Raw genomic sequence first — 27,300 nt, 5'->3', positions numbered from 1 at the left:
TCATAAACTTCAAAATACATTTCTTGTGTTATGGCTTTCAGAATGGAAGCCAGAGAGAACAGGAAATATTCTGTCCTGTTACTATCTTCAAAGTACAACACTGTCATTTTAAAAACAAGTTTCCCTATTACGTAAAATCAGTCAAAACAACAGCCTGAGCTAAAAGACGATATTAGTAGCTGTTCTGAATGAATGCATTCAAAGTAATTCTATGGCTTCAAGTCAAGACGTTCAAAATAAGAACAAGCAAGAATAATCATCAAAGTATACTGTGTAGTATTTTCTTAATTTTTTACAGGTTTTTATTTTTTTTATTTTATGTTAGAATCAATATTAACAATTAACAAATAAATTCCAAATGTAATGTATTTTTATTATATGAAATTAAATCGAATAATTTAATAATACCACTGAAAGGCTAGACAAAAAAATCTAAACATGAGTAGGAGGTTGATCTACTGTGACAAGTTACTGAGGCTCCGATTGGTGGAGAAGAAATTACCCATAAAGCTTGGCACCTGCAGGCCCGTCTTTATAGCGATACCCCCGCACCAAACCTGCAACACAGTTTGAATACTGTTAGTACTGCAATACCTGAGGATGAGTGTTGCACTGAGAAGTACTCTTTCAAATACAGCAGGAGGATAGATGAACAGCGAAACTCACATGTCACATGACCACAGTGTCACATGTACATGAGAACTCTTCGTCTGGTGTCTCTGCTTTCTGTGGTTCTCAGAAAGAACAGAACCTTTTTTTTAACCTTTTTTTTAAAAATGTAGTATTAGATCTCAGTATGCTGCAGTGTAGTGTAGTACTGACAGTGAAGGCTGGGTAATAATAATAATAATAATAATAATAATAACAATAAAATTCATTTATATACCACTTTTCTTAAGAATGTTATGTCAATGTCAACTTTATTTGTATAGCACATTTAAACGGCCAGTGGCCTACCAAAGTGCTTTACAGTAACGAAGCAGAAGCAATAAAAGCAATAACTAGTAATACAATAACAAACAACAACAAAAGAGACATGTAGCATATAAATATAAACAAAGTAAATATAGACCCAATGAAAGTAATCATACTCCATACAAAAGCTAAAATGAACAAGTGCGTCTTCAGTCGGGCTTTAAAAGTGGAGAGACTGTTTGCAGTGCGCACACTGAGGGGTAGTGCATTCCACAAAGTGGGAGCTGCAACCGCAAACGCTCGGTCACCTCTGAATTTTAAAAAAGTACGAGGAACATCTAAAACAACTAGGTTAGCAGACCTAAGGGCTCTGGAGGGTTGGTGTAGTTTAACAAGGTCAGCCATGTACTCCGGGGCCAGCCCACTCAGAGATTTAAAAACAAATAAAAGAATCTTAAAATCGATCCTGTACTTAACTGGAAGCCAGTGTAGAGACGAGAGCACTGGAGTTATGTGCTCGCGTTTCTTAGTGCCAGTAAGGAGGCGAGCTGCCGCGTTCTGAACGAGCAGCAGGCGGTTAAGCTCAGGCTGGTCAATGCCAAAGTATAGTGAATTACAGTAGTCTAAGCAAGAAGTAATAAAGGAATGGATTACTATTTCAAGGTCTCTTTTGTTGAGATATGGTTTAATCTTAGCCAAAAGCCTCAGTTGAAAGAAGCTCGCCTTGACCACAGCACTGACCTGCTTGTCCAGTTTGAAAGCACCATCAATAATAATAATACCAAGATTCCTGGCATGGGGTTGTATGTACGGTGCTAATGGGTCGAGGGAGCTGGCAAGGACCTGAACCAGGTCAGGACGGCCAAACAGGACAACCTCTGTTTTGTTTTCATTTAATTTCAACAAGTTTAGGTCCATCCATGTTTTCACATCATTTAAGCAGTTCAACACAGCCTGCAGAGAGTCTTTAGTAGGTGCTTTGATTGGCAAATACACCTGTACGTCATCTGCAAAACAATGAAAGGGTACACCGTGCTTCCTAAAAATGGACCCCAGGGGTAGCATATAGAGGGAGAACAGTAGAGGGCCCAGTACTGACCCCTGGGGGACACCACATGTCAGAGGGGCCACGGAGGAGGAAAACTGCCCCATGTGTACAGAGAAGGATCCCCCAGAGAGGTACGATCTGAACCAACTCAGGGCAGTGCCTTTTATGTCTACACAGTGTTCAAGGCGTGATAGGAGGATTGAGTGATCCACCGTATCAAATGCTGCTGTTAGGTCGAGGAGAATTAAAACGACACAGCTACCAGAGTCAAGATTTAACAATCTTACAAATACTTTACAAAATAAAATAAAACCAGATAAGGCAGATAAAATGATAAAAAGGTCAAGGACATGAACATAGGAACATAAAGGTAATAAAATGAATACATGTGAAAAAGAGCAGATAAATAGGAATAAAATAAAAAATAGAAATAAAGTATAAATAAAATGTATCTCAAATGTATATGAAAGCTTTCACAAAAAGAAAAGTTTTTAGATGAGATCAAAAAGAGGCTAAACACTCTGCATGCCTGAGTTCAGAAAGCAGAGTTCTTTAGTTTGGGGACTCTGATATCAAAAGTCTGATCGCCTCTGTGTGACCTGGGAGGAACCCTAACCCTAACCAGAAATGTATCCAGGGGTACGACCATTTAAGGCATTAACAATTAACAGTGACACTTTAAAATCAAAAAACAAACATGAATTTTTGGGGACCAAACAAAATTACCTCAGCCTTCTCATCAACAAGATGCTAAGATCTGTAGGTTTTAATGGCACAATTCAGTGAAGCCATTGAGGAAGAAGAGTTACTCAGAGAGTTACTCAGAGTGACAGAAAAAATTCTGTTGGAGAGGTTTCTGTGTAATAAGCTGAGAGCCGAGGACCTGATGCCTCCCCAGTTCTCCAAAGTAGGAGTAACAGGATACTGTCATGAGACTGTGTCAAAAGCTGCTCCTAAATCTAAGAGAACTAAAATGGATCAGTCGCAATCCGTGTATCATTCGTTCATCCGTTTTTCAAAATAAAACCAAAACCAGAAAAACGAAATAACGACTCGATTTTTCAATGTTTGTTTCCAGACCCAAAACGAAAAAATGGATTGTTTTCCTGATTTCCGATTTTGTGCACTTTTGGAAAATGGATAAAACGGATAACGGGCGATTCTCCAATTTGGAGAGTTAGATTTGATGCAAGCCGTGTGACCCGGAAGTGAAGATGAAGTCATAAAACAAATCACAAGGTTGAAGAACAAGAACGAAATGGCTGGACTGGACGATAATGCTGACATAGTTTTTCAACTTTTTGAGGAGGGAAAAACGCACGCTGAAATTTCCAGAGCCCAGAGCGCTTCAGCAGATGGGTGTTCTGAGATGTTCAGAAATGTCAGTCAGAAGATTCTGCAATCAGCACCAGCTTGGTGCTTCCTAGCCTGTTCATCACGAGAGCCCCCTTTACAAGGGGCAGTGTCAGATACGTGCGCTACAGGTGATCTATGGGCATCGCTAGGAAGCACCAATCCCAACATATTGCATACCAAAATGACAGGGGAGAAACACAATTTAAACCCCAAGCTGTAATATGGGCATTTAACAAAAACACCAAAATAGCGCATGTCCAATTTAATGCTTCAACTAATCTCATCACTTCAAGCAAACCAGACAGACAAGGTGTTGTATGAAAACAGAGATCCTCCTGATTACAACGATGTGTGTCTCATCGACAAAAATGAAGAAAAAATGAAGTGAAGCACGAAGGTCCTGGTTGTTTTCATAAAGTCTTAAGGGCTTTTTAGAGTGAAGTGGTGCATCTTACGACAGTACACTTTCTTTGGCTGCACGTCCTTCTGGATCGTCATTGGTGTTTCTAAGGTAACTGGTGGTAGCGACCGAATCTCATGACTCTGACTGGTTGATTGAGGTGTCGATCATCAAAATTGACCAATGGGTTGCCGAGATATCCCCCTGCGGACTGCCCAGTGAGTTTCCGCACATACCCGCAGGACGCAGCCGGCAGGCAACACAGAGGCTGATCGTGGAGTTTTTATCAACAATGGCAAAAAGAAAACAGGAGAAATATACAGCAGAGGAGGTTCTGTGAATGTCTGAATCAAAGCGGTGCTAACGTGTACTAACAACACAATACCAAGCGTCAGTGTGACGATCAGAGCAGTGACGGTGTTTCTGTTGATTGATTTTATATGTTGTTTATGTATATTTCTCCTTGTTAGTAATATATCTGCTCCAGTTGGAATCAAACTTCATCTCTGCTGTATGGTCTTATTTGAATGAGAAAATGTTTAGAGGTTTGGATGAGTTTGAAAACTGAGTCAAAGACAGTTGTATTTGGATGGAATGAATAGTCACAGTGATATATCAGTGAAATGTAATTAGTTTCCCCTCCCTAAACAGCACAAACATGTTCATTCTGGTTGCCGCCGTTCTTCTCTCTCGTCTCCAAGGCCAAAGTTCACTTCCGGGTCACACGGCTTGCGTCAAATTAAACTCTCCAAATTGGAGAATCGCCCGTTATCCATTTTATCCATTTTCCAATAGTGCACAAAATCGGAAATCAGGAAAACGATTCGTTATCTGTTTTTTCGTTTTGGTTTTATTTTGAAAAACGGATGAACGAATGATACACGGATTCAGTTGCTTCTGTCTGCTGCAGGTCAGTAGTAACATTAAGAAGTGCTGTCTCAGTATCATGAAGTTCTCTAAAACCAGGCTGGAAACTGTTATAAGCACTATTATTATTATAATTCTTAAAAGATAGAGAAAAAGAAATTTTTTGGACTGCTCAGCATCAGATACAGGAAAAATGAGTGGAATGACCAGTCATATCAGAATCAATTACCCTAAATAGAAGTTATAGTGGTTTATTGTGGTTGTTTGTAGTCTCAGTTTAAAAAAGTAGTCCATTCTTGCATCCTTAACTGCTTTCTGATAAATGAATGTTTGGCTTTTGAGTGAGTTACATGGTGTTTCAGCATTTCTGACCTGCCATTGTCCAGCTTTTCTGCAGTCTCTTAAGGGCTCGAGTGTGACTGTTCAACCAGGGAGAGGTATTTAATTTTAGCTTTGTGATCTTTGATGGTGCAGTTTGGTCAATAGACAGTGATCGTTAAATGAATTTAACAATGAATCTTGACTGAAAGGACATATAGTGGAATTATATGGTGGAATTAAATGGTGAGGAAAAGATGCAGTATTACATGCTGTGCACTGCAGTGTGATGTGGTACCATTAGTGAATGTATTGTAGATGTAGTATTATATGCAGCATATTGCAATGTGGTGTAGTACTGACAGTGAAGGCAGGGACGAGTGGCTGGCTGAACTTTGTTTTGAAGGCGTGAAGAAGGTGAAGACGATCGACATCGACGAACAATAAGTCACCTGAAACACAAAAAGAAACACGTGCGATGAATCTGAAGACTCTTTCAGACAAACAAAAAGTTTGGTTAAAAATTGATTGGCCTAACAAGAAGAGTAAACAATCATAAACCATGTAAACGTCTTAAAGTGACCAAAAATGTTTAATTTTTTAAATTGTTTTTTAGTGAAATGAGTGTGTGTTGTGAAGTATTAGTTAATGGTTAAAGTGTTGCAGTTGCAGTTTAATGCAGTTGAAATCAGTTTAAGTGTAATCACTATAAGCATGTTAATATTTAAATTAAAACCCTGAAAGAAGTGGAGTTGTCAGTTCGGTGTAAGTGAGTTAACAGTTGAAGAGAAAAGTCTGAAAGCAGTTATACTGTAATCTAAAGTGACAGTGGAACTGTAAAGGATAAAAGAAAGTTAAAGTAATAATGTTGGAGATCAAACATCAGTCAAACAGTATGTCAGCTGCAACAGCATTTGAAACATCATTTAAAATAATTGAATTGTTAGCTGAAAAACAAAAATCACTTTAGTTGGGTTGGTGTCATTGAAGTGAAAGCACTTAAAGCAGCTGAAAAGTCAGTTGAAGTGGAAGAGCAGGAAGACAGTGGCTATGAAGACAACAATGGAATCACATGACATTATAAAATATAGTTCAAAAGTATAAACAAATAAAGAAATAAACACAAAATCGAAAGAGTGAAGTATTGTATTTTCTTCGTACCATTGTCATAGTCACAGTAGATTCCAATACGCTCAGGCAGTGGCCAATCCAGGGCCTTCGCTCGGTTGTTGTGCTTTGCAGAGAGTGAGTTCTGCAGCCATTGGCTGGCATGGAGACACCACGAACCAGCACTCTTCCCTAATTGGTCAAAGCGGCCCAGGCTTGCCCGGTAGGCCACGCCCACAGTGAATGATTTCCAGTCAATCAAGGGGCGGAGCTCCCAGTAGTGACAGCCAGCAATCATCTCCTGGTCACCTAGGAGACAGAAGAAGGAAAAAAAAAAAAAAAAAAAAGGTAGAAAATATCTGATTTTAAAAATAGAAAAGATTTAGGAATTTTTATTTTGTTCCAGTGTTGAGTCTTTCCTGTTGCAACTTTCAACATAATATAATGTTCAGAAAAATGAAATGATGGTTGTTGCCAGCGCCAACAGATGACAGCAGTATGTGCAAATACAAGTGCTCAAATTAAAACAATAGCTTCTAGTTATGACATTCAAAACAAAAATCAGCAGGAATGATGACTAATACATTAAAAAACTTTATCTGATGTTTAATATTTGATGACAGCATTTTAAAAAATCATGTATAAAATCATATTTGTCGTACTGAATTTGTTTTAATGCTAAATGTAAAATATGCATACACTGATTTTTATTCATATTTCATATTTTCAGAGACATAATGTACAACATTCATTAGCATTTGTTGCAGTATCATATGTGATAGTAGTGTAATACTACTCAGTATGAAGTACCCAGCACGGTGTACGACTCTCCAGCAAATCGGTCGCGTCCTGCTCGACTTCCTGTAGTCTTATTTGGAGAAGGGGTGGCGCTTCTGCTGCTAATACAATTCAAAATAAAAAACATGTTGAAGGTTGAAGAGTTAAAAGCATGTAACATCAGAGAGAAGACAGCGGAGTGATACAGCCAATGAGATTTTGCCAAAGCAATGATGCAGCAAAGAGAACGATGAAAAATATGAATAAAATAGAACAAAATATAGCCATACATTGATTTAAAAGATCTATATGTATATGATTGTAATATTGTACTAAAGAGAATTAATTCTTACTAAAACAGCAGACAGATTTGAACAAAATATGCGTCTAATATCAATTTCATGTTTAATCAACAGGTTTATTTCATACGAGATTTTGACATACATTATTAAGAGTTATTTAAATATATAAGCTGTTAATTAAATAAATAAAACCATCAGATAACTGTGTTGTAATCTGGGGGAAACAGGTGATTTCTTTTTAAAAATACATTGAACCTTTTTGAAGATATGACAGAAACAAATTGTGCAACTTGTTTTACCAACATCTATAAAAAAGAGATGCAATTCAAAACTACCAACATGAAGATCAGCATCACTGATGTGATGTCAGCAGTGATGTTGCAAGAGATGTGATTGGTTGTATGAAGCGAGAAATGGTGGATGAAGAAAGTGATTTGTAACACATGGGTTGCTAGGCAACCAGTCAGCAATGGCAGTTTCTACCTGAGCATGTTGGAGGGGACGCAGTATGGAGACTGCAGAGGGACAAAAAGGTCAAAACACACAAACAGTAGCAGAGAACAGTTAAAACTATGTAAATCTGAATTTAGTCAGCAGTGAAGATGAGATTCATTTTGAATTCCTCAATTAACCCATTAAGCCCCAGAAGACTGTTTCAACATATGAAGCGACTGGTTTATCTCGCTGTCCATCAAAAGATCAACAGACTCATTAATCCTTTCAGTCTGAACAGAAAATCCTTCATCTGCTCTCAGTAACTCATTTCAAACTAGTTATTTATGAAATCAGCTTGCATCATTGAAACTTAAGAAATGTCTCAGCTAGTAATGACTCTATTGATGTGTAACTATGTTGCCAGGAACCATCTGTAGCCCTGTGCAATCAAAAGTGTTCAGCTACGTAAACAGGAAGTCAATGGAGCATCATGAGCTGTAATATCAGCTTAATAAAATAACATTTTCAGCAGACCACATGATACATTAAAGTTAAAGGGCCAGTGTGTACGATTCAATGACATCTAGTGGTGAGGTTGCAGATTGCAACCAACTGAATAAACGTTGCCTCATCCCTTCTTTTCCATGCATGTAGAAGAACCTACATTCCTGAACAATCTGTAAGTGCTCTCTGTAGCTCTTTTACAGTGTTTGGTTTGGCCCATGAGCATGAACGGAGTGTCTGCGATAAAACAACAAAAATGATGCCTTTTGTGTCAGGCTTCACAGAAATAGGACACAAAGCTCGACCTCTTGATCTTGATAATTATCCAATCAGAATGAAATAGATGTTCCCAGGAAAATGAAGTTTCCTGATTGATTGCTTTGACGAAGTGGCTCAGGTGTGCTGTGCAGATTGGTTAATGGTCAGCGTGCATGGGCTTAGAGGGCAGGTTGCTTGCATTGCACATATTCAAGATCAGGTTTTCGTAAGACTAGTCAAGGTTAAAAACAGTGAAATTAATTTTTACCTGTCAGCAAGGTTGTGCCAGTGAGAAGTCTGTGGGGATGAAAAAATTCCCAGTGCATCCTGACAGAGGATGTCAATGTAACAATGCCAAGAGGCCCCTGGGGGCATTAATCTAGCTAAAGGACTCGTATATTAGTTTGCTAACATTGGCTCTGTCAGTTAGTGAATTCAGTTTGCAAACAGTATGTAACAGTTATACTTGTCAGTGTCGGTAAATATTTGTGACAACAAATCTCTTCATCAGGACTAGTTTGTGAGCTGAAACTGTTCCAATTTAATGAAAAAACTCCACTTATTAATATCCATGTCAACACAATGCCAAGTAGGAACTGAATGAAACTGAAGAACAGCTGCTGAGACAGACTGCTGGTCCGTATGAACACAATGATACATTAGGGCTGGTTATCACTCTTCCAAATAACATGTGAGCATCACAGTTTGCCTTTTTCTCATTAATATTGCTGAAGGCTGTTATCTTTTGGTCAGGACATTTTTGGTTACTTGGTTGACAAGTTGAGATTCAAAGTTTACTCTTGACATTAACCCAGCAGTTGGTAAAACATCCACCACAAGATCTGTTTAGTAGCTACTCTGGAGCTTTCAACTGTACCACATGATCTTGGCGGGTGGCGTCTTTCTGTCATGAAAATGTAGATGTTGAAGAGAAGTCCTTAAATTTCCTAAATCTGAATGTCTATGTGAAAACTGGGCATCTTCTGAGGAACAGTCAAAAGCTACAGAATGGCTACTAAATGGACTTTATGGTGAACTTTTCTTTATGATTGTATAGATTGATTCACAGGGCAGCTTTGATACAAAAACTTGATGGCATCATCAGTGGCACCTTTCCTCACCTGTTTTTGTTTTCTTTTCCTCTGAGTCGAGGGTCGTGACCTTTGACCCCCTGAGGCTCCCAGGTCACCATATCACCCTGAACCTTCAGCTCGGTGTGAGCTGTTGCTGCATCAAACCCAAAATTATATGCTGCAATAAAATAATGAGAAAATTATTCACATCCATTTGCTCACTCACTCAGTAATTCATTTACTTATTTGCTCATTTATTCTTTCTTCCATTCCTTCAGTAACTCATTGATTCGCATATTCACCTCTGGTTTCCATGGTGACAGGCTCAGAGAACTCGCCAGCAGCCATTTTGTTTCTAGCTCGAACCCTAGCGATGATGAACTGAGAGTCAAATTTCAGACCTGAAACATTAATAAAAATTTTTTTTTTGGAATAAAGTCATTTCAAATGATTTTTATTTCACAAATAAAAACTTCAGTCTAACTGTCTATGGCTATTCTAGCTGCTCTTTGAAGCTAAATGCTAGATCAGCATCCTGACATATTGTCAGTTTACCATGTTCATTATCTTAGTTCAGCATATTAGCATGCTAGTTAGCCAGTTGAAATTCCCAGAAGTGTTGTTGACTCACTCATTTTACTGAGGATGCACAAGTTGCTAACTTGAATGACTTTAACAGCATAAATATTTCAGCATTTGTTTTGGCATTCATGTGAGGGGCAGAGAACAGGAGAGAAAACAGGAATTTTCATTTGCTGTTTCATCACTAAATTCACTCCTGAGAACATCAGAGGTCTGAAATCATCTTTAGATTTAGAATGTTGGCATTTTAATGGCAAATGATGACAAATGGGAAAAAGGCATTTTTGGAGTTGAGGTGTCTGCAAGGGTGGCTCACTAAGACTTTCAATATGACTGCACTATAATACACATCAACTGTGTTCACTCCTATGTGCAATATCAATACTCAAGTCAGGAGTACTATCATCCAATCGGTACCTGTTGATCAGATTTTTATATTCCTTGTTTATATTGTTTATATTTCTTGTTTGATATTTAATGTTTGTTTTTTTTTTTTAACAGATGCCCTATATTCTTCCTATCCACTTTGCTGCTGTAATACCTGAAATTTCTCCACTGTGAGACTAATAGAGGTATATCTTATCTTATCTTATCTTATCTTATCTTATCTTATCAAACCAACCAACCAGCAAGTGACACTCACAGACCTACTGACCCCTGACCCCACAGACCACTGCAACCAACACAGCAGACTTTAGTAACAATGACAGAGGAAAGCCAGGTTCATATCTGAAAGTTATTCTGTCAGTAGATCATGAGTAATCAAACATTTTAACTTAAATGAAGGAACATCTGAGGAAACCAGGCTGTTTTTTAAATTGTAAGTCTTTAATGAGGCCCCCTTCACACTATATACTGACCCGGGATGATGAAAGACATAGTGTATATAAGCCTGCGTCATTGTGAATAATTTCCCTCTTCCCGCAGGTAAACCACATGTAAGTGTTCAATTGAAGACAGAAGATAGCTGACTTACTTTTCGCTAGAAGCCCTGTAACATTATAGTTGGAACTCCAGTTTTGTTATTCCAAGGGCTGCCACTGAACAGTCACAACAACGCTCCTAACTCCCAGCTATCTGACCTGTGTTTCCCCCATTACTTTTGGAACTGAAACTTATGGATAGGGTTTTGGCAACTCTGTAGCTAGGCTAGCAGAGTAATTGTCTTCCTTTGGGTTTCTGTCAGTGTCACAGTGGCGTGAGTTTGAGGACACCCTGGTGCAGCAAAGGCCAGGTTGCCTTATCTATCACTTGCAACCATCTGTGCTGATAGCGACCTCTGTTGGTCACCTGAAACTGACCAGGTAGACCCTGGTTCCCAGGATGCACAGGCTTCTAGATAGTGTTCATTAGTGCCTGCCCAGGAAGCAACACCGGTCTCACAACTGGAAGGCGGCATCTGTCACCCAAGCCTGGAATGCCTGCAGTTATGGGTGTGATCTACTCCTAGACACCTGCGATCAGGAGGAAATCTAAACCATTATGGAATTGGGAACACCCTCCACCAGGGTTCTTTATGTCAACGGGTTGAAGATTTTTTTCAGGGTGGTGTAGAGCTCAGAAAAGAGGTTCATATGAGTTCCTCAATGCTGATGATATTGTGGTATTTGCAGTCTTTGCTGGAAAAGCAGCTCTTTATCCACCCTGAAGCTCTATGTGGTTGCCATTTCAGCCAGGCATATTGCTGTGGACAACCAGACTATAGGGTCTCACCGTTAAGTGACCAGATTTCTTAGAGGAGCCCAGTGGCAAAACCCCCTGCAGGGTGCCATCGTTCCGTCAATGGGACCTGCTTTTGGTGCGGGAAGTCCATTGTCTAAACTATCAACAATTAACTATTTTTGTGCTATGGGGTGCATAGGAAGTGGGATACCTTGTCCAAACAGATGCTTTCCAGATGGATTTTTGACATTATTGTGGAGGCATACAGATCAAGAGAAGTGCCTCCACCTCCTGGGTACCCTGCAATGGGGGTTGCCTCTGAATGAAATTGGCACTGTGGTCACCTGGGCTACACCTTGCGCTTTTGCCAATTGTTGGAGGGTCAATGTCCCTGGTCCCCATGCAGTTGGAGCAGCTGTCTTTCACGAATCCTCAGGCTGCTCCCAATAAACAGTGAGTCCTTGCGACTATGTTGACAGTTGTCATCCAGTATAATGCAGTTTTTTGTACTAGTACTGTGGTTCTATGAATTCTGTTTGACAGCCACAGTTCTCTGTCTCTAAATCTTAGTGAGAAGATTCTGTAGGGCACATCTTTCATGATAAGTTGGGTTTTATGTACACTTCGTCCTGCATCATCTCAGGTCACATGTGACTTTAGTGATATTGCATACTCAGCCTGCAAAAGCACGAGACAGACAACATCCAGTATTAAGCACTGTCTCTGGCAGTTGTCCAGAATTCATAGAACCACAATTACAAATATAGCTCTCCTTTCCACAGGTCTTAGTAAAGAATCAGACTGCTACAGTTGCAGCAGTCTTCAGTAATAGAATGTGGAGCACATCAAAGCAGTTCTCTGACCACCACACTGGCTTCCTGTGTGACACAGAAGAGATGTTCAAATCCTGTTTCCTGTCTATAAACCATGAAAAGATGTTGAGCCTAAAAGAAAATCTCTGATTGACTTGGGCAATCATCTAGACCCCTCAGGTTATGTGGGCCAAGTTTTTTTGGGTGATTCCAGGATCCAAAGCCAGCAAAGTGAAGCAGTTTTTTTTGCAGCACAGCCTGTGATATCACCTCTGGTCTGTAATGTGACTTCTGACCTGTGATGTGACCTCTGGCCTCTGATCTTTCATAAGACCTCTCACCTGACACAGTGACACGTGTCTCTCTGATGTTGTGGATTTTTTCCCAGCATGCCTCTCCTGTGGTTCTCAGAGAGCTATTGCAGTTTGTTTTTTGATATTCAAGTTCATAGCTTTCAATTGGTCCACTGGCACTGATGTCACCATCACTGTCAGCCTCCCCGGCTGGCTTCCAGGCAACTGTGATGGTGTTGTCACAAATGGCACAGCTGGAAACATCAATCTCTGGAGCTCTGGGAACTTTAAAAAAACAACAACAAAATTCTATAGACAAGAAGATTGTCAGATCAAGGCCTTCTTACTGGCTTGTTCTGGAGCTGTCACCACTTTCACACAGTATTTATTTGTAGATGGATTATGCTCAGTAGTCATGGAAGCTTTCTGAGAACTTAAAAGACTCGAAGTGAAGAACTGAGTAAAAGACCTGGAAGAGCTCAGAATCAAGGGAAGTTCAAAAATCTACAGGGTATAACAGAGCAACTCCATCTACAGATGACAATCATGTGATACGCTTAAAAGCTCTGTCAATGTAGTAATATAGTAAGTGGACCTTCAATAAAGACTTCATTCGTCAGTATTAAAAAATGTAGTTAAAAAGGACTGTAAGAACTGTTTAAAGTGATACAGAGCAAATTATCAGAAAAACCAAAGTTTAAAAAACTGTTCTGGCAGCACAGTTCTGAACATAGTCCAAAATAATGACAAAAACATGAGAAGAGATAAGAAAGTAATAAATATTTAAGAAATAGAAAAACAGAAGAGCTGTGACTCACCGGGTAGGAAGTGTAGTCGCTGAATTCCTGCCCTCTCCATGCTAAAGTCGACGGTAAATTGCGACATGTTCTCTGACACTGCTGGACGAGCTGTCAGTCTGAATGCTGGAGCCATGGTTACCCTGGTAACAGGAGGGGGTGGAGTACCATTGGGGGCAGGTTCAAGGAAATCATGAAATCAGAGCTGTGACTCATTTATATAATTTATAACTCAAAATTGTATTAATGTTTCAGGAAAAATCAACAAAAGAAATCATTTTAATGTAAACAACTAAATGTAATAAAATTAACATGGCCATAACTCAACAATAACAGTTAACAGGATGCATGACCACCAAGTTGGACTGTAATGACAACATTGTAATTTAATAAATAAATAATACTAACAAAAATCCAAACATTAAATGACACAAGATTATAGATTAACATACCTTTCTTTGATTTCTTTGGCAGCCTAAAGAAGACAACAGAAAAAAGAAAGTTTAAATGTTTTGTGATGCCCCTCCCACTGTCTTGGAGGCTGTCCCAGCAGCCTCAGCAGGTGATTGGCTGATTAGACTCCACTTTGTTTTATGTGTAATTCATGATTTTAGATAAAATGGAAAGTTTCTGATGTTGTGTTTCTTTAGAGAGTCAATCTCCTCATTGTTCTGTCATTCTACCTTTAGGAATTCTTCTTCATTGCTGATTGTCAGTGTTTGATTTGCAAATTCAAGCAGTTCTTCACACGACAGCAGAGCGAACTTTCCCTCTGACAGCTGCTTCTGAAAAAACGAAAACAAAAAAGCTGGGATTTCCACAGAGAAATACTTGACATAATGAGGAATCAAGTTGTAAAAGGAATGTTTGTGAAACAATTTTAAAAGTAAAAAATAGTGGCAATTATTTTTAAATGAGAAACTATTTTATATTTTAAATACTAGACTTTTCTGAAGAAATGTCATAATGTGAGAGAAAAATAAGATTTAGAGGAAAATCATTAAGTGAGAGCTAAGAAGTTTCTTAAGCATGAACCCCCCCCAAAAAAACGTTTCATTACCTGAAGCTCTGCATCTTTTCTCTGTTTCTCCTCCTTAATGACACCTCGAAGCTCCGCCCCCTTCTCCTCCAGGGTGGAACTTAGTCGTTCAAGCTCCACCTCTAGATCTGACATCACCTTATATGACTCCTCCTGATTGGACAGACAGTTCAAGTTCAGAGAGACAGAGCCTTTTTTTTTTCTTTCCAAAAATGATGCGAAGATAAGAATTTAGCCTGTGTATTTATTTTTTAGTAATGACTTAATTGCCAATTATTCATAGTTTGAAGTACATTCCTTTTAATCAGGATTATAGGTGCCCTTGTGTAGTTAATGGGAGTATGGCCCATACTAATGATAAACTGATCCAACAGCATATTTTTGTTTCCCTTTAGCTCTTTCTTTAGTTCTCCTAACTAAAGCAAATCCATGGAAAAGGTCACTATTTTACAACCTTCATGCTGCATTAAATTGGTGTGGCTCCAAAAGCGAAGGAAGCAGTGACTAATTCATTTTGCCATCGATAAAAACAGGGGGACATTTGCAGATGCTGGAGAATGAGTCTGGCCTTCCAGAGTTTCTTGTGTGTCCCATAGAATACTATTGAATTCAGAATATTTGAGCAACTAACATTAATAATCAGTGATTGCAGATTCACTTTTGTACCCTTGGGAAAAAGCCAAAAATCTGTATTTTATAGTTTGCCCATTCTGCAGGATGAGATTATTCTACAGCTCCATTGTTTCTACTCCATAGAGCCATAGATACAGCAGCACATAGACCCGACTATAGGAGGAGAGGAGAACTCTGGAGTTGTTGGAGAATTACAATTACAATTAGTCATTTTTGGCAGATGCTTGTATCCAAAGCAATGTACATATGAATTCACACACCAGTGGTGCAGCATCGGGGGCAGTTTTGGGGTTCAGTAACTTGTCCTAGGATACTTCGGCATGTGGACTGCTGAGGCGAGGGATCGAACGACCGACCTCCTAATCAGTGGATGACCGCTCTACCTCTTGAGCCACAGCTGCCCCTCTCATCACAAAGCTTGTCTGTTAGACAAGAGAGACATCACTCTGGTTTATTTTTATTGGCCAGCTTTTGTATTGAGGTTCAAACTGAACATGCTTGCTCGGACTGAAATTGGGAAAAGGGCTTTTGGGTATTCTGCACCCTCAGCCTGGAATTTGTTGCAGAATGATTTAAAACTGAAGGAGCTTGTGTTGTTAAATGTTTTTAAATCTAAAATGAAGGACTTGGAAGCAGTTTCTATGGGATGTCGATGTTTTTAGCTTGACCATTTGTACAAATTACTCTCAGAAACACTTGTCTTGATTTATTGATAGTTTTTCTTTATGCAAATTTTAGTGATTGTGAATTGTACTTGTCTCCCTGTGTGTCTCTGTCTGCAACTTTGTGTTTTTGCTGCTGACCGTCTTGGCCAGGTCTCCCTTGAAAAAGAGATTCTTAATCTCAACGGGACTAACCTGGCTAAATAAAGGTTAAATACATGTTTGTTTCGGTTCCAAGATCCTGAAGAGGAGTTTCTGGTGAGATATGGGTCATTTATTGATAATTTATCTGTGGGTTTTGTAGTGAGTACTGACTGCCTCCTTGCTGGAGGTCTGAGGGCATTTCCTACCAAAATATGTAGTTATCATTATGATGTTTTATATATTATTATTTATTTTATTTTATTTTATTTTATTTTATTGGGGAGTCTGGCCCTCACAGTGTCTTTGGACAAATGTAGTAGATGACCCCTGACTTAAAGGCTGGACAGCAATTCAGGAAAAGAACTTATGTAGGTATATGTATGAGGCTGTATGAGTTTGTATGATCCTGAAACTGTCTACAATGGAAACAGGATGCATCATCACCTTCTCAAGCAAGGGTCTGTTTTGGTACCATGCATTGGCAAAAGTGCATTTCTTCCCTGACAGGAGCTGAACTATAACACTGCCCATTTGTACCTGTCTGGGTTTTTCCATCGAGAGGTCACATCTAATACACTGCTTAATTCTACAAGATGAGAGCTGGGGGAAGGGCTGCTGACAGATGCGGAACTGCCATTTGGTTCTGAGGTAGTTGCTGGTGCAAAGACCCAGGTCCTGGTCATGGTAGAGGAAATGGCAGGAGAGATGGCACAGTGGTGGCTGCCCTTGTCCTTGCTGCAGTTGCTAGCTTGGAGGTAATGTCAATGCTAGATCTCATGTTATTATTGGAATCTATAAAACTGTGGCTGTGGCTCCTGTTGCTTGGGACCTGGAGTGGCCATCCAGTAACCATGAGATTGGTGGTTTAAGCAATCGCACCTGTAGTCAGCATGTGTCATTGGGCAAAATACTGAATAGCAAATTTCTCCCAATGCTGTGCCATTGGTGTTTTAGCGTGCATGAATGGTTAGTGCTGGTGATAAGCAGGTGATGCCTTGCATGTTACTCTCTGCCATGAGTGTTTGAATGTGTGTGAATGGCTGAATGTTGGCTTGTGTTGTAAAAGCACTTTGGGGGCTTAGTGAGACTGAATTTTGTAGTGACCATCAGGTGACCTGGTGCAACCAGAACAACCTAGAGCTCAACGCTCTAAAGACAGTGGAGATGCTTGTGGACTACAGGAAGAACTCAGCCTCACCTGCCCCCATCACCCTCTGACACTCTTCACACTCCACCTCTGTCTCTACTTGTCACACTGACATTGCTATAACTCTATGTGTTACATTAATGCTCAGCTTGGATTTCCTTTCTTGAATTTGCACATTTGTGAACATTTGATTTTTGACTGCATCACTGCCAGCTGTACTGCTCTTTTTTATTCCGAAAAAAAAACAAACAAACAAAAACGACTGAGTAGATATATTTATATTGTTATATATTTTTTACTTTTTAATAGTTATTTTTAGAAGATTTGTCATGCACCAACATCACCAAAACAAATTCCTTGTATGTTTAAAAACGTACTTGGCAATAAAGCTTTTTCTGATTCTGATTCTGATTCTGGGTGGCATCACCTGCTGAGTGACCATCCTTATCCCGTTACCTTTACTTGTTGGTAAACTACTTTATGTTAATTTCTACAGAGAAATAAGATATAAATACTTAAACCAAGGCAGCCAGATGCTGGTTGAAGAGAAGCATAGTACTGACTTGTGAAAAAACGAAAAAGAAAGACATGCAAAACCCTAAAACACACACAATTCAACTCCAGTCTAGAAGATGAAGGGGATGTACTTAGACCATACTATCAGAAACAGAGCCATTACTTTAATACTTTAATCCTACAATAAAAACTATTGCTATTCCCAAAACTACTGTTGTAACATTGAAACGTTTTGATGGAATACCTTTGAATTGAATAACAACTATAATGAAAATTAATTACAACCAAAAACATACAACAATAATAATACAGATTTGTCCTCAGTGGGCCGATGAGGCTGAGTCTGTGGAGAGATTAACAATGCACACGCTACACTGCATGAACTGTATTTGAACATAGTGTGTGTGTGCTGGTGTGTGTGTGGAAGAAACCTGTTTTAATATTCCGAGATGAACGCTGACATGCATACATTTAACTATTTTTGCTATGACAGCAGCTGTGAAGTGTTTTTTTTCTAATGTAAACTTATACTACTACTAACATTTTAAACATCAGAATTCACAATGTGTTAAGTAAGTCATTGTTTTAGAACATCACGTTTAAATTTGTCAGTGATTAAGGCATATCCTTTGAAAGTAAATCATTTAGTGCATTAAAAAAAACAGCCATTTGGAGCTTTTCTCTGAAAGAATTGCCTTGGGACAATCTCCCAAACCCTCATACAGAAGTGTGGGCTAAGCTCCCAATGTCTTAGAGGTCCCACTGCACCTCTCTCTGAGTCCCTCCCTCTGCTTTTTCTCAGCCAATCGGCTTCTGACCTGCAGCCCCATCAATGTTTTGTCGACTGTTTCCAGGAAGTTGTGGAGCTCTTCGTTCTTATTGGCTAATGTGCTGATGATCCTGCGCAGAGCTTCCTGCGTAACACACAAATGCAAACAGTTGTTTTAAAAATCTAAAAACAAGATTTTGCATCTTTAAGAATGTAACAGATGAAGTGGTACTTTACAGTTACAAGTGCAGTAGTTTCATAGTGTAACAGATAAAGTGGTATTGAAGTGCAGTCATTTTACAGTGTAACAACTGCAGTAGTTTTACAGTGTAATGACCTATATCTCCACTGAAGCTGAATTAAAGGAATGAGTGGGTGAGCGATGTGAACAAAGCTTGAAAGAGAGAGGCGAGTATTGTAATATTCTTCTGCTCCTCTGTATTTACAAATGTTCTGTTTCTATCCGTTCATGTTGTAACCAATAATTCTTCTGTCCTTTTTGTAACATGCTGATAATTAATCTTTGCATTTATTTTATATGAATTATCTAAAAACATGTTTAGTAAAAGTCACAAAAGAAAGACAGTGACGGAGACAGACAGACAGAGACGGAGAGAGACAGAGTTGGACTTATAAAATGAATAAAGGAGGTCAAGTCAGTTAAGGAAAGAAAAAAACAGAACTGTATTTGTCTTTAAATAAAGCTTTAAAAAACCCCAGTAACCTGCTTATCAAGAGAATGCATTCAAAGTGATGCTGGCTCTACCACAGAGAGAGAGTGTGTTATCTGTAAATCCCTAATTCAAAGTGATGCTGACTCGACCAGAGAGAGAGCGCAGAGGACAGAGTGACTCTGGTAGCTAATAGCTAGCTAATCCTCTCTGTATTTTTGTCTCTGTCTCTTTCCTGCATGTGTTGTCTGTTTGTTGCTTTCAGCTCACTGATCAGACATTATTGATTAAGGATTGCTGATTCTTACCTTCTGAGTGTCCATCACCTGAGAGAGCGAGCGAGAGACAGGTAGAGCAGGGACAGAAGCACTGACAGGATTTGAAGTCAAATACAATGTCACAGTCTCACTTCCTTTATGGAATGTCAAAATAAAAGACCACTATCAAGCTGACAGAAAAGACAGAAGTGTATAGGTTTTGAGATATAAATGATATGTCTTATATTTTGCATTTTTTTTTGCATTTTGAATTTTCCCTAAGATTACTACTACCACTAGTAGTACTACTACTACTACTGCTACTTATAATACTACTACTACTACTACTACTACTACTACTACTACCACCTCTAATGATAATGGTAATAACAGAGCAATGCATTCTAGGATTTTTAGCAGACTGTTTTTACTGTGAACACAAATTTCATACACTTAATATAAAATTGAGAACACATGTATACAGTAATGTCAGAGATCTAATCTGTATGTAGGACACACTCAATAGTAAAACACTTATTCTTCAGTTTGTATCGATGAAATGGTTTTATTTAGTCAGATACTCACGGTTGGGTTTAGGGCCGAGTTAAAATATAGGTTGTAAAGGGAGAGATAGGTTGGGTTTAGGGCCCTATTAAAATGGTAAGAGGCTGGGTTGGGTTAGGGTAGGGTAGGGTTAGGACAGAAGATTTTTTGGGTTAGGGGAAGGGTTGTAAACCGGCCCTCCCTCACGGGAGACCGGAAAGGCACGGGCCATCCCCTGGGGTCCCAACCCCTGTTGACCCCAGGACCGTGAATCAAATGAAATGTTGGGGGGGCGGCGTGCCCGCCTCCCATAGCGGACTTCTGTCCACTCGCCTTCTTGAGCCCTGTAGCTCATACCGATGGATTGTTTTTAATATATATATATGTAAGAAATGAAATGAAATGTTTTTTTTTTTAAATTTTTTTTAAACTGTTTTTATGAAAAACTATAAACTCTTTTAACTTACTGTTTTAAAACTATTTATGAACTGTTTGTAACTACTTTTAACTGTTTTTACAAAAAATGAACTCTTTTAACTTATTTACTTTTTTTTGGTTTTTCCTTTTTTTTAAATTTTTTTTGGCTTTTTTTTATTTTTTAATATGAAAGAATGAACCAAAAACTATAATCTATCACAAACTATGTTTTCCCTAACTAAATAATGTAAAATGAAAAAAAATGTTTTTAATGTAAAATAAAAATGCTTATGACTATTTATTATTAATTTCCAAACGAAATATTAAACAAAAAAAACTCCCAAAATGAATATGTGTGCCAACGCAACGTTTCGCCGTTGTCCGGCTTCTTCAGGCAAGGCACACACTCAAAAAAACGTAATGGCAACTGGCAATGCACTAGATGTTATAGTCTTCAGTGTCAGAGCTAAAATGCAAAGTCTGTGCTGAAGCACTTCTATTTATACCCTTTCTAACTTGAGTTTTTAATTTTAATTTTTAACTTTGGTTTTTAAGCTTTGGTTTTTACACTTTGTATTTTTAACCTTCTAAGCACCAACCATATAGGGTTTTTTTAATATCATGAATTGATTTTAATCCCAATAATACATATTAATAAATTTTGTAAAAATATGTAAATTTGTAAATGTATATGTAAATTGATTTGTAAAAAGTCCCCTCAAAAATTAATTTTAACCATCCCAATTGATTAAAAAACCTAAATTCATAACACCATAAATTATTAAAGGGACATTACACCCCTTTTTTTTCAAAATTTTTAATTAATTAATTTTTGTAATACTATTAGAGTTTTAATTCCTAAAAAAAGAGGGGGGGGGGGTGTTAAGGTTAGGTTTAAGGGAGAGGGAGGGATTAAAATGAAGAACAAGAAGGGTTGGAAAAGGGGAGGAATTAAAATAGAGATAGGAGGGGTTAGGGTGAAAGATTTTTAGTGCGCGTCGTCCCCGCGAGGGGACGGCGCGCACACTCCATCCAGCCTCCCCATGCGGATCAGCCCCAGCCACCCCAACAACCACCACCAAATGCGGACACCCATAATTTATTAAAGGTAAGTAGGAGTCAACACAGTGTGCATTATGATATGTCACATTTCACTCCATTTTTCCTTTTTTCCTTTTCACAGGTGCAGGAAGCAGATGGATTACAGGTAAGTACTTATAGTAAACATTCTAAACATATCTTCTTTTCTTTTTTTCATTTTTTCACAGGTGAAATAGGCGATGCACCAAGGTGAGTATACAGCACCCGGATCCGAGGCCCTCCACTGAACTAGTCCCTGTATTAGGGTTATGAATCTTGTTAATTAATTTTATTAATTTGTTTTAGGGTTAATAGGATTTTGGTTAGGGTTAAGGCTACATCCTGAGGGTTGAGGTCAGGGTGATCGCCTTGGTTAGGTTTAGAGTCTGGTAAGTGGTCAGGGTTAGGATGAAAGATTTTTAGTGCACACGTGCACACTCCATCCAGCCTCCCCATGCGGATCAGCCCCAGCAACTCCAACCACCATCACCAAATGCGGACACAGATGTTTGTTAAAGGTAAGTATAACTAAACACAGTATATGCTATGTCATATGGCATTTCACTTCATTGTCCTTTTCTCTCTCCACAGGTGCAGGAAGCGGATATATAAATAGGTGAGTATAGTAATAATAGAGGTTCTAATTCTGTCTTTTCTTTTTACAGGTAGATCAGCGATGGATCAGGGTAAGTATTATTATATCACATTGTTTTAATCTTTTCGATCTTTTTTCACAGGTACCAGAAGTCCCGAGGAGGGAAGGTAAATACATACAACAAAAATACATTCAAACGACAGAACTTTTCTCAACCCCCTTTCTCTTTTTTTCAAACAGGTATGAGAAAACATATTAAACAGGAGGTGAGTAAGAAGTGCAAACCATTAAAATGTCACAATCATCATAACAGCAGCAGCACCATCGGAACCAAGACCCCTGACTAAAACCATCCCTATATTAGGGTTATGAATATTAATTATTAATTATTATTAATATCAATTAGGGTTAAAGGGAGTATTAAATTAGGGTTAGGGCCATATTCTGAGGGTTGGGGTCAGGATAACTACCTTGGTTAGGGTTAAGGTGGGTTAGGATGAAAGATTTTTAGTGCGCGTCGTCCCCGCGAGGGGACGGCGCGCACACGTGCACACTCCATCCAGCCTCCCCATGCGGATCAGCCCCAGCAACTCCAACAACCATCACCCAATGCGGACACCGATGTTTAGTGAGGTGAGCATAAATAAATACAATGTATACTGTATCATGTGGCATTACACTTCACTGTCTCTTTCTCTCTCCACAGATGCAGGAAGCGGATAAATTGATAGGTAAGTATAGTAATAATAAAATTTCTAATTCTGTCTTTTCTTCTTACAGGTAAAGCAGCGATGGATTAGGGTAAGTATTACAATATCATATTGTTTTAATCCTTTTAGTCTTTTTCCACAGGTACCCGAGGTCCCGAGGAGCAAAGGTAAGTGAACATAATAATAACAACACCATCAAACATTGGAATCTTTCTCAACCCCCTTTCCTCTTCCCTTTTTCAAACAGGTAGGAAAAAACACCTTAAACAGGAGGTGAGTAGAAGGTGAAAAACATTAAAATATCACAATAATCATAACAGCAGCGCCATCGGATCCAAAGCCCCTGACTAAAACCATCCCTGTGTTAGGGTTATAACTCTGGATTATAAATTAAAATTAGGGTTAGAAAAAATATTAAATTAGGGTTAGGGCCATACTCTGAGGGTTGGGGTCAGGATAACTGCCTTGGTTAGGGTTAAGGTCAAAGGTGAGTGGTTGGGGTTAGGGCTCAACTCCGAATGGTTAAGGTCAGGGTAAGGGGCTGGGTCAGGGTTAAAATGAGGTTAAATTCAGGTTGGGGTTAGGACAGAATGAGAGGTTGGGATTAGGCAAGAAAAACAAATGCAAAGCCCCCTGTCTGGGACGGTTAGGTTTAGGGCTGGATCCGAGTGCTCTGCAACATAAAATAATTAAAAACAAGAATACAGTGCTCATTAGGGTCTCTAAGAGATATGTACAGCCCAGAAATATAGAATGTTGGAGGCCGTGGAGCGGGTCCAGTGGACTCCATCAGCCTCCACCTCAAAGTCCTCCAAAGGCAACAAAGGAATGTAATTATAAGTTTTCTTAATGAAGGCATTAAGTACCTGGAGGTTCTGCTGCTCCTTGAGGGGCATGCAGGGGGCACAGTTGATTAAAGGTACCCAAATAGTGGCATCAGGAAACCTGGATTTTGCCACTGTCATGGTTCTGCGCAGATGTCTGATGGAGACGCTCCGTGGCTTCTGGGCTCTGCTATTGAGTCCAAAGGATAGAACCACAGTCTCCGCCTCCACCATGCTGATGGCCCTGAAGATGATGGACTCAGCGTGCAGGAACGTGGCTCCCGGGTAGCTGTCCACCTGCAGGTCCCGATACTGGAAAGGAGGAAATCTGCCCACATTAGAGTCCCCCATAATTACATACTTCTTGCGCACATGCAGGGACCAGTCTTTGAGTTTCTGGGTTGAGTGCCCATGTTTAGTAGGTCTGCATGTGGGTGTGGATGGTGGCTTTTGTGATGAGGATGGTGGGGGGGAGGGGGCGGCCCAGGAGGAACGCACCTCCGTGGGTGTGGAGATCTCCTGAGGGGGCTCAGGACCGCTCTCTCTCTGGGGTGGCAGAGAAGGTGGAGTAGACAGAGTTACCTTCTTAGCCTTGCGAGGGACCAAAGGTGTCCTCCTGGGCAGGGGAAAGGCCGGGCTGGTGCTGGTCGTAGGTGTGGAGAAGGCTGGCTCCTCATCCAGGAGTTGAATGAGGTTGATGCTGTCCCGGCCCACACCCGGATTACGTGCGGGAGGAGGAGGAGGAAGAGAAGGGAGAAGAGCTGCTGCTGCTGCTGCTGCTGAAGAAGAGGAGGTGGTGGCAGCTGTGATCCTCTCGTTCTCCGCGTCACCACTGATGCTGGTTCTCCGCTGCCTCTGCGGTTTGGGATGGAAGAGGGGGTGGATGGGGAGGGAGGGAGGAGGAGAAGAAGGAGAAGAAAAGGGAGGAGGAGAAGCAGGGGGAGAGATGAGAGGAGGGAGAGGAGAGGAAGAAAAAAATGGAGAGGGAGAGGGAAGGGGGGGTGGGGGGGAGGAGGAGGGGGAGAAGAAGGGAGGGGGAGGAGGGGGAGAAAGACGCTCCTCTGCAGCGTCTTGAAGAAAGGGAGACCAGTCTCCTCCTCTCCGATCTGTCATGGTCTCCACCGAAGCGACTGGGACTCGAGGGATGGCGTCTGTCATCACCCCGACTGAAGCTGTCGTCACTCGAGGAGGAGCAGGAAGAGGAGCTGGATCAGCAGAGGAAGGTGGGTTATGTGGTGCTGGTGCGGCTGGCTTCGCACGCGGCTGCGCCTGTGTGTGCGTGGTAGGCGTGCGCGTCGTCATGGCTGGAGGCGCAGGAGGCACCGCTGGAGACGCAGCTGGCTGGGCAGGAGGAGGGGGAGCCTGGGGTTGAGAAGGCGTGGATGAAGGGGCTTGGGATGGCAGGTTCGCTGCGAGATGGGCTTCAACCTGCTGCAAGGTTTCCGCCTTCAGCCTCCGACCGAGATTTCTCCTGGCCCAGGTCTTGGCGATTTCAAACGGACCGCGCCAGTCAGCATCAGCGAAGGCTGCCAAAGCCTGCACCTCCTTGTCCACATTGTCCTCATAGTGGTCGCGCAGGATGAGGAGTGCAGAAAACTCCCAGTTTTTGGCGTTCCCCTCTAGCTGCATCCGCGTGTTGTCGTTCGGGGACGCCGGTTTAATAAAGTTCGCCAAGTCCGCTGTTGTCTTTTTAATGATGGGGGGTGGCTCATCCCCCGACACATTAATAAAGTGGTGTACAGACTTGATTAGCCTGTGCAGAATACGCACCTTAGCCGTGAAGTCTGGGTCCTGGCTCAGGACTTTGTTCGGAGCCGGTGCTCTCTGTGCGTTAACGGCTCTGCGGGGGGGCTGCTGCCAGTAGCGTTGCGGCCGATAATTGTCTCTGCCGTCGGGGCGGCTGTAGTGCGGGCGCTGGTTAAGGTGCTGGAGGTCGGGCCTCCGCTGGTAGCCCGAATCATGCCAGTCGCTGCCCGTCTGGAAGCGTGGTGCCGTAAAATAATTGTTCGGTGGACGGCGAAACGCGGGTCCCCTGCGTCTCTCGCCGTACTCAAAATCATCTCGACGAGGCCGTGGATAGCCTCTGGTGACCGAGGCGTAGGTCGGTCTTACCGGGGGAAGCTGTCCATCTCGACGGGAGTCGGTGTGGTTTCGTCCCGGCCGGCGGTCGGGCTGCCACCGCTGCTGGTCTCGACGCTGGAGGCGGCCTCTACGATAACGGACCGTTGTCCAGTCGTCCTCGAAGTCGGAAAGCTCCATGGAGAGTGTGTGCGAAAAGGCTGAAGTGCCGTAATTCACGGTTAAAAGCTGGAACTCGAGTGAAAATAGAACGAAAAACTTCTTCAGTTAACACTCGGTTTTTATTAAAAAAATCAAAATAACAAGCAAAGTAGCAACGTTTCGGTCACAATTAGACCTTCATCAGGCAAGCTTGTAAAAAAACAAACGAAAAATGCGAGTGTTAGCGCTCTCTAAGACCTGCGTGCGTTCTCGGCAAGTGCCGGCTAGAGAATGAATGAAGGTTTGGTTTAAATTTTAAATATTGCCGCTGTGATTAGCGTCACAATGACGTGCCGGAAACAGCAGGGGAAGACGAGCGCCAACCTCTGGTGCACTTGGGGATTACAATAATAATGTGTTTAAATCACAATATCACAAAATGGCGGACAAGCCGCAACTCACATACACACTCTATAATGATATCAACAGGTAAGTAAAACGTCCGTTGGAACAATCAAACTCCAATAAATCCAAACAATTGTGTTCCATAGTGTCCATGAAACTGGTGTTCAGGTAGGTTGGTACAGGTACAAAATGCACCGGTGAAGAATAAAACAGATATTACTAATCAGACATTGAAATAAAGGTAAGTATCTGATCAAAATACAGAAAAGTAATATACATGACAATTGGAATCTTCCTGATCATGTGTCCGAAATCCAACAATGGGAACAAAGATGGGAATAAGCAACTATATACAGATCCTCCCAGATCTTTTAGGGTTTTTCATTGAACAGAAAATCACTACACATCATCATGTGTGAACAGCAAGAAAACCATCAAAATGTATAATTACATAGTGAAACAAGACACTATTCAAAGGGGTTTGTATAAGTGAAATTATTTCCCATCCAATAAAGGCCGATATGTACATGAATGTTTTTTTCGGGCCAGTGATGTTAAAACATGTTTTTTCATATGCGTCTCAGCAGGCAACGGCAGGAGGAGAAGCGCAGCAGGGGGGCCAGACCCTCAGGGAGAACTGGAGGCACCGGCTGGTTAGGATGAAAGATTTTTAGTGCGCGTCGTCCCCGCGAGGGGACGGCGCGCACACGTGCACACTCCATCCAGCCTCCCCATGCGGATCAGCCCCAGCAACTCCAACAACCATCACCCAATGCGGACACCGATGTTTAGTGAGGTGAGCATAAATAAATACAATGTATACTGTATCATGTGGCATTACACTTCACTGTCTCTTTCTCTCTCCACAGATGCAGGAAGCGGATAAATTGATAGGTAAGTATAGTAATAATAAAATTTCTAATTCTGTCTTTTCTTCTTACAGGTAAAGCAGCGATGGATTAGGGTAAGTATTACAATATCATATTGTTTTAATCCTTTTAGTCTTTTTCCACAGGTACCCGAGGTCCCGAGGAGCAAAGGTAAGTGAACATAATAATAACAACACCATCAAACATTGGAATCTTTCTCAACCCCCTTTCCTCTTCCCTTTTTCAAACAGGTAGGAAAAAACACCTTAAACAGGAGGTGAGTAGAAGGTGAA

At 40.7% G+C, this 27,300-nt stretch overlaps 1 protein-coding gene across 4 annotated transcripts; it reads right to left on the bottom strand.

Annotated features, from left to right (window-relative positions):
- Window positions 1-331: 331 nt before the first annotated feature.
- fsd1l (fibronectin type III and SPRY domain containing 1-like) lies at window positions 332-19,493 on the bottom strand. Of its 4 annotated transcripts, none has more exons than XM_070989643.1 (13): window positions 19,396-19,493; window positions 18,466-18,561; window positions 14,567-14,698; window positions 14,190-14,291; window positions 13,959-13,981; window positions 13,528-13,649; window positions 12,758-12,994; window positions 9,663-9,761; window positions 9,409-9,538; window positions 6,822-6,910; window positions 6,066-6,320; window positions 5,268-5,356; window positions 332-557 (listed from the first exon to the last, which is right to left on the bottom strand). In XM_070989643.1, the coding sequence occupies exons 1-13, from the start codon at window positions 19,408-19,410 to the stop codon at window positions 456-458; spliced, it is 1,491 nt and encodes a 496-aa protein (XP_070845744.1). In that variant the 5' UTR covers window positions 19,411-19,493; the 3' UTR covers window positions 332-455. The 4 variants fall into 4 exon arrangements, with proteins under 4 accessions (XP_070845744.1, XP_070845745.1, XP_070845747.1 ...); XM_070989644.1 differs by having other exon boundaries at window positions 6,822-6,907; XM_070989646.1 differs by lacking the exon at window positions 19,396-19,493 and having other exon boundaries at window positions 18,416-18,531.
- Between the last annotated feature and the right edge of the window lie 7,807 nt (window positions 19,494-27,300).

Source organism: Chaetodon trifascialis, chromosome 20 (genome assembly GCF_039877785.1).
Source record: "Chaetodon trifascialis isolate fChaTrf1 chromosome 20, fChaTrf1.hap1, whole genome shotgun sequence".
NCBI classification, from domain to species: Eukaryota; Metazoa; Chordata; class Actinopteri; order Chaetodontiformes; family Chaetodontidae; genus Chaetodon; species Chaetodon trifascialis.
This window is presented reverse-complemented; position numbering and strand designations above follow the sequence as displayed.